Source organism: Frieseomelitta varia, unplaced genomic scaffold (genome assembly GCF_011392965.1).
Source record: "Frieseomelitta varia isolate USP_RPSP 00005682 unplaced genomic scaffold, Fvar_1.2 scaffold_269, whole genome shotgun sequence".
NCBI classification, from domain to species: Eukaryota; Metazoa; Arthropoda; class Insecta; order Hymenoptera; family Apidae; genus Frieseomelitta; species Frieseomelitta varia.
This window is the reverse complement of record NW_025110000.1, coordinates 1-8070: the sequence shown is the minus strand read 5'-3', so window position 1 is coordinate 8070 and position 8070 is coordinate 1. Positions and strand designations below refer to the sequence as shown.

The 8070-nt window shown below is 38.5% G+C and overlaps 1 protein-coding gene across 1 annotated transcript in view; it reads right to left on the bottom strand.

Annotated features, from left to right (window-relative positions):
• The window catches only part of LOC122528911 (breast cancer anti-estrogen resistance protein 3 homolog), a 14492-nt gene extending 9249 nt beyond the window's left edge, over positions 1 to 5243 (bottom strand). The window contains exons 1-2 of the mRNA XM_043654538.1: positions 5108 to 5243; positions 3794 to 4016 (exon numbers count right to left, since the gene is read on the bottom strand). Of these exons, the coding sequence (XP_043510473.1) occupies positions 3794 to 4016; positions 5108 to 5153 (269 nt within the window). The 5' untranslated portion in view covers positions 5154 to 5243. The remainder of the gene's footprint in view (positions 1 to 3793; positions 4017 to 5107) is intronic.
• Between the last annotated feature and the right edge of the window lie 2827 nt (positions 5244 to 8070).

Below are 8070 nucleotides of genomic sequence, written 5' to 3'. Positions count from 1 at the left end.
TCCATCAGGATTAAAGGATTAACGAAGAAATTAATAAAGAAAATCAAAGTTGAAAATAGTACGTCAGGAAGAAAGAAATTAATAAAAAAGCTAAACTTTTGGAGTCAAGCACGATTCGAGCTAATTCATCCACCAGTCGAGAAATCATTTGAAAATTAAAGAAACTAAAGAAACTAAATTTTTCAAGTCCGTCTGAAGTTGATCCATCAGGGTTAGAGGATTGTCATCCATCAGGATTAAAGAATTAACGAAGAAATTAATAAAGGGAGTCAAATTCAATTCGGATGTGCTAGATACGTCACTGCGGTGTACCCATACCTCATCGCGTCCTCATCCACGCCTGCGTTCTCCGTTCTCGAGTACCTCTCAACGTCGAGCTGACACCAGCCACTCGATCGATAAATTCAGGAACCTGACGCTATATTGATTTCCAGGGGATTTTCCAGGGGTTAATTTCAGCTTGAAAATTCCGGGATTCTGTGGCCGGGGCTGCTGCATTAGGCATGCTCAGTCCAGGCAGAAGTTATTGATCTGTTCGGAAATGGGGTGAAGCTTGGCGCGCCTGCGTCGAATATGGGCGTTCAATAAATTTCAAAACGCATCTGCGCATTTGTTTCGATCAATACAAGAACATTCTCTAGAACATTCTCTATTTGAGAATGAGGTTGTTGGATATTATTAGTAAAATTAGTAATAATACGCTTTAATCATTTAAACCGATTTGAACATTTAACAATTTACGAACAAAAGAATATTTTGGAAGACTTAGAACGAAAGAATGTTTCAGAAGACTTAAAACGGAAGAATATTTGTTGATAAACGATAATAGACAACGATTTCTGTAACTGAGAGATGTATATTTTTTTACGCCTCCCTGCTAATGGACAAAAAGATAAATAAATTTAACACCCTGACGTATTATTCTAAATATACGTTTAAATACACTTGGTTACGTAGAATGCAACATGTGGGCGTTTCCCCTTTGGATAGAATGGATCGTTTATATTTCTTTTATCGTCCCATTTCCTTTTCTAGAATTGAATTATTGCAATTTATTTCATACGCGTTCGGTAGCATCGTGCACGATGGTTTGATAGCATTTGATAACGATTGTTTTGCTTTGCGATAAATGCTGGTGTATAAACATGACGTAACACGCGTACATTTGAAAATTCGTTCGTTTTTTATCATTCCTATGCTATCGGAATCAATCAATTAGATGGTAACTCATGACTGACTTTCTGTCATAATCTTCTTCTTATCTTCTTAAATTTCTTCCCAAATTTGTACACAATTTTGTACATTTTTTTGTTAATTAAACGTTAAATTACAATTTTACAATGTTTTCTAATGTCGTTGATTTCCATTGTACAATTTGTTACAATTTTTACAACGTTTTATAATGTCGCGGCCATAATAATGTTACAACATTTACTAAAGTACGAAGATCAAAGCTTACGTTTTTTTTTTTTTCTATGCCTCGACATTGTTCATATCGTTATTATCAGCAGTTTGCCGTTGCAAATTGTAACAGCTCGCGCGACGAGAGCAATTTTCAGCTGGCGTTATAAATAGACCGGCAGGGGTGCAGATGCAACGTTTGGAAACGATTCGGAGAAATACGCCGCGTGCTTTATCTTTCCGTTCTAATGTCAATGTGACAGTGATTTCACGTGTGTTATCGCCTGCGAAATTGCACGCGTACGCGGATCTTTTCGGAGAACGTTGCTTCTCGTTTCATCGACAGTCCCTCCCCTTTCGTTCGTAGAAATTCACGGTAGCAGCATAAAGTAAATTTCAGAAGCACAGAGAGTTGAGAAAAGAAACTAACATCCTGGAAAAGACATCGCAGTGACGGAGAATTGAGAAAAGAAACTAACATCCTGGAAAAGACAGTGACAGAGAATAGAACACGAGATTGCCAAAGGAAGAATTCTAACTATAGAAAAGGGCACAGGGTGAAGACAGGAAAAATAAACGAATGAGGAAAAGAGTACGAAAGAAGAAAGAACTAAAATGCAAATAAAAGCTAAGGTGCTACTTATACTGGATGCGATAAAATAATGAAATCTCGGATCGCTTTCCTCGATTCATTCGCTTCTGTCAACGTGATCGATCATAACTTTGACCGATTTTACGACTTTCCCACATCGTTACCTTAATTACACCGATCGTTAGCATCATCGTACTTAATCCTTGCTCACATACCGTGAAGTGAAATCAATTTCAACGTCGCTTTACGCCTCGTTGATCACGCTAACTTTACGCTGCGTTTATCTTCTTAAAATTCATTCGAAAAGTGTCAAACTTCAAAGTGCGAATTAATTGTTAACCCTTTATACTCGACTGTCCCTTCTGAGGGGACATCGTACTTAAATCTAGCCAACAGCTCTCGGACTCCCTCTTTTTATAATTTGCCGATAATTATAAAAAGACGTGTACATTTGGTTGCGACGTACGATAGTATGACATCTTACGCCTAGAAGAGCAAAAGAAATTCAGAAAGAAGAAATTTCTAAGTCAATTGACACTCAATAATTTCAATTTAATTCACATAATTTGGAATAATTCGCGTAAAAGTAGACTTCTTATTTCTTCTTACGAAAGTTCAAAACGGTATGGCGAAGGATATTATTTTTCCAGAGATTGGAAACTGTATCGTTAACTTTTGTATATTATACTTGCGCCAGCAAACCCGCTTTGGAATTTAAACAATATCACGTGTTGGAAAGGTGAAGTCGACGAAATTTCGGCGTTAAGTATCATCTTAATTATTTATAATGCTGTATGTATGATTTTATTTAAAGCGATGCTTCGTAAATAAATTGCTGGCAGATGATACATACGAGAAGAAAGAAATGTTTTCGAGGGCAAAGGGTTAACAATCGAAACGCCAGTTCTCGGTTCTCGGTATTTAGATAAATTTCGAGATGAAAGGAACAAGGATCGGTCGGGGAATTTGCCGGACAGATTTCCAAAGGGATTACGAAACAGCTACAAGTGTCGGTGAAACGTTTATGGTTTCCCCTATTGTGCTGTCCTTCCGTTATGGGAAGGGGGGACGTCACTTCGAAGGCAAAGATCGAGGAAAACCGGTTCGGGAACTGTCGGCTTTATCATCCTCCTGTGCCGGTATCCTCAATATATCCTCCAACAGACTAATTCGTAACTTATAACACGAGAATTCCGACTCGGCTCCCTTGAAAAAGTCCTTGGAAGGCCCTCTTAAGGTTCTTTGAACCCTCGTTTTAGTTTCTTTTTACACGCACGTGAAACTTGAAACTTGGGATCAGCTGCGTTGAGAATGTAAATCTTCAAAGTCAGTCATTGTCAAAGATATTATCGGTTAATCGTCACGAGGTTATAAATTAGACGAGAGTTACAGAAATACCCGTGTGAATTGAAATTGAATTTTAAAACTCCTGATAGTGGAAAAATTCTGGACAGTTAAAATATAAAATTCATAGCAATGAAATCAAAGCGCAAAATACACGGAAAAATTTACGATACGTAGAAGACACGAGCTTCTATTTATATATATATTTTAGTAAAAATCATTCAAATCTCTGCAAAAATACGTCGAAAGTTCTATAGAAAATTATGAATTGATCAGTTTGGTAATCCTAGTATTGAAAAGCTCAAAAGGAAATTACAATCAATATATATATTCGAGTGCACATATACTACGGATGGATGAGTGAAATAAAGGATCACAGGATATAGATTCTTCAAGAATTTGTTTCGTCGAATAGAGTAGTTAGTTCGTAGCTGGTTAACATGTCATTTGAGTTACCTTCTGTTTTCCTCGGTCGGATCTTCCGGCGACGGTGGCGTCACGATGAACGATGGCTCCTTCTGAATAATTACTTCCGGCTGTAGATGGATCGTGTGTCGTTTTTGATGGAGTTCCTTACAAGAGGTTGAAGAGGATATGCCGTTTCTCTTTCGGCGACGGCCACTGGCGCCTAGATTTTGCAGGGTGCCCATAGATGGAAACCGGAAGCTCCATGCTATGCCTGAGGAACATATTATTGTGTTAGAGCCATAAACAGGCTCTCAACTTTGACAACCATTCGAACACTTTACTTCTTTAAATATTTCTCGAAGTGAACTTTAGAAACAGCGGCGAAAAGGAAGAAGAAAATCTCAATTTTAAATTACTGAAATCCTCTCGAGGTTATTTAGTGAAAGCATTCATCACCAATTTTGGCTGTGAAATTTGGAAAACGATTGGAAAGTGAGAGCAATCAACCCTGGCGAAAGAAACATCTCTCAATTTGCACTCACAGCTATTGTACATTCCTCAGTGAATCGTGAATTTCTGTGAACCTAGTCTTATTGCAATCTGTCATTTCATCAGGGGTACAAATTCTCATTTCTCATAGGAAATGAATCAAATTCCCTTGTCTGACATCAAAAATCCATAAAGAAACTTAAGTTTCATCCGTTATTCGACAAAAACAAATATCTTGCAGTGTAGAGTGGCTACAAAAGAAATTTGAATATATCTTATTGTGTAGCATTTACGTACTACTTGACACTAGAATTAACGACGAGTAATAAAGCATAGAATTTCCATTAAAGACCACTAAAGTTAAAAACATTAGCTAACATCACGACACAATGTGCAATCTTAAATTTATACATATTTAATCATTTAAATCTCAAAATTACTAAAATCGTGTACTCTACAATTGCTACAGTGTAAAAACACACTGTTTTGTATCTACAAAATTTCTAATGAATATTCTAGTGTTAATATTCGTACCATTTAAAAATATTTTCAATTTTCCAAATAATTTCGCGCTGTTTTCATACTAAAATAATTTAGTACTACGATAATGAAATGCAAAAATTACTGGGCTGAATAGTAACCTCTTCGTGCCTGCTGTTTTTGATATTTTTAATAGAAATCTTTGTTACGTATTCGAAGTTAGATTCTCGTGTCGTATCGCGAAAGATTCCCAGAGATTTTCGAGAGGTCGTATCGTATAAAATTCCGAGTGTGAGCAAGTGTTGTTATTTTCTTTCTTTCTGGAAGAGAGTGCATCGACGCGAAAATTTTTCAATTCGGATTTGTTCATAATCCTTCATTCCCGATACTCACGCATGCCGGTATTTTTCCTTGCGCGATCCTTATCGCTCACGATCATCGCAATTCACTCGCGGCCGAATCTTATCACGTTCAATTGTTTACGTATAGTCGCTGTTAAACGTATGAACCACTGTGCGAATTACTTGAACGAACGAGAGCGTTTAAAACCGCTGGGCTCGTTGGATCTGCTATCGCGTGCAGAGATTCCAGTGCCCCTCCATCACGATCACACCGAACGGTTTTATCGGGACTCGTACACAAACGATCGGTGCAGTTAATGCTTTTATCTGGACTCTTCTTTCGCCTGTCAACGAGGGAAGCCTCGACCGTGGTCGTCCTGTTACAGACTTTTATCAAGGCGTTTCTTTATTCGATTTTAGCCAACTATTCTGGTTGAAAATTCGTCGTGAAAAAAAAAAAAAAAAAATTGTCAGCCAAGATGTCCCTGCGTGTTTTAACGTGTGCTTCCAATTTCGAATTTTCTTAGTTTCGTTTGCAGAGATAGACCTATTCCTCGCATCTGTGTTCACAGAGAAAGAACGTTAAAATACCTTCTGTCTCTATATGGATACGATTACATACTCGACGTCTCGTTTCTTCCTTACGCAGGCCACATCCTCTGCATGTGCATTTTTCACTATCTATTCATACTTATATCCCTCCACTACTCTTAAGTTGATGCCATTTCAAACGACCTAACCGTTCACTTTACCATTTCTAAACAGCGATCGATTCACCTGCCGTTCGTCAGTTCTAACGATCACACAGCATCTGGTTTTCGTTTCGATCGTTTACTACGTATGTGTTATACATTAGGAACGGGTTAGATTTCGTTTTTTTTTTTTTTTTTTTGAGAAACGTAGCTCAATACATTCCGCGTTGGAATCACCGCCGTCGCGTTCACGGAGAACACGAAACAAACCACGCTCGTTATCCAAGTCCTGGAATCTCCTTATCTCGATTGCTCGTCACTTAGATCCAACTTGGAAATCGTTTCGCGCGTGTCGCACGCGGCAAATTTCGTTCCCTGTTCCATCGTACGTGCATCTTCGCCAGCGTGATCGTGCCCACGGATCGTTGGAACAGAGTTGGCCAGAAACTGAAGTGTTCGGCTCACTTTCGCTTCGATTCGTTTATCTTCGCTCGCCTTCACGCGCGCCGATGTAAACCTGTTCTTCTCGAGCCTTTCCAGCCGCGAATGGGGCACGGGACCCCCGTGCCTTCCCCCCCGTTAAACTCCGCGATTTTTCTAGACAAGACCAGAAGGTGCTGCTCCTCATTCTCGGTTTTTCCGGTATGTAGGCGGCCACGACAGAGCAAATCGGTAATTATCCCGGTGTCGCGTGACTCGCGGCATGCATTCTTCGACGCAAGGAAAGCGTACCTGCTTCAGAACATTAGCAAACGCTCGTTCCGCTCTATTTTCTGGAACACGGAGGTATCAGTTGTGCATGTAACGCGCGAATGTTTCCTGGAATCGTTTCGTGGAAAGGACGCTTGAAATATTTAGAGAGGATTTTGCCAGGATTTATCTGTAAGATTCTCATTTCTCAAATGGTATTTGCAACAAATGTTTTCTTTTAAAGAAGCTGGTCAATTCTGTAGGTTGAAATATAAAGGAGAAATATAATGTTGCAAACATTATATTTTAAATTTTCTTTGTAACAATTTCTATGTATTTCCAATCGGTTTCAAACGATCGGTTTTACAACAGACTCAAACGAGTGATATTTATTGATATTTGAACCTCGCGATAGCAACACTTTTCACGTGTTACATTATATACATTTTCAACATGTTGTCATTCCTTAACGTTGTTGTTCATCTTTTGCGAGAAATAAAAAAAGAAATATTCGCGAAGAATAATTTCGAAACGTTCTTATCTCTGCTGACGTGCACAACACAGACTCGCCTTTATTGTAAATACATATACGGCTGACGTGTACGATTTAGCAAACGAAATTTCAATACTTGCACGTGAAACGGCAATGTTTCAACACGAGGGGAACAAATTGATCGTTTGGATAAATTTCTTAGTGACGGACGTGCATCATCCGATCGCGATAAGAACAGGGGACGTGACTAAAAATTCTTCGAGCTCGAAATGTCAGCGATAGATCAACGCCGGCAGGGACAATGGACCATTCATCCCGACAATATACGCGTTTATCGTTTCCTTTCAATCAGCGAATCTGCATAATCGAGTTTAATGTACTTCATTCACAATTCGCCGAAAACGCTGTCGCGGAACTGTAAGAAAATCTTTCTTTCTATCGTGTGTTATTATCGACAGCCCTTTCTTTCTCTGATAGAAAAGAAGGCACATCTCCTCTCGACAGTTATTATATTTATTATACTTTAAATTATATACAGAGTGTTTCGTAATTTGTGGGACCCACTTCGGGAGCTGATTGTACGCTTAAAAATAATGGAAAAGAGTCATATAAATATATGTCTTATCTGTCTTCGTTTATGAGATATAATGAATTTTCTGTTTTCATTACTTTTACAAAAGATGCTCAAAATGACCACTTTGCACACGAAGACAAGTCTGCACGCGTCTTGTCATTGATCAATGATTACTCTCTCTATTATTCCTGGTGTTTCTCGAATTTGTCGGAAGCCTTGCTCTATTCTATTTCGTAGTATTTCAGCATGTTCAATCGATGTTGCGTATACGATAGAGTTTAAATGTCCTCACGAATGAAAATCTAATAGATTTAAATCCGAAGAACGAACAGGCCATGCAATAGGACTTCCACGACCAATCCATTTATTTGTAAAAGTATTGATTTAAAAATTGCCTAGCCACTCGGCTAAAATGCGGCGGAGCTCCATCATGCTTAAACCGCATACAAAGTCTAATATCGACTGGAACTTTCTCTAATATTTCGTGTACTTTGTGCCTGTTAGTTTCCCATCAAGAAAAAAAGGTCCAATTAAAAATTTATCAATTATTCCTGCCCATACGTTTA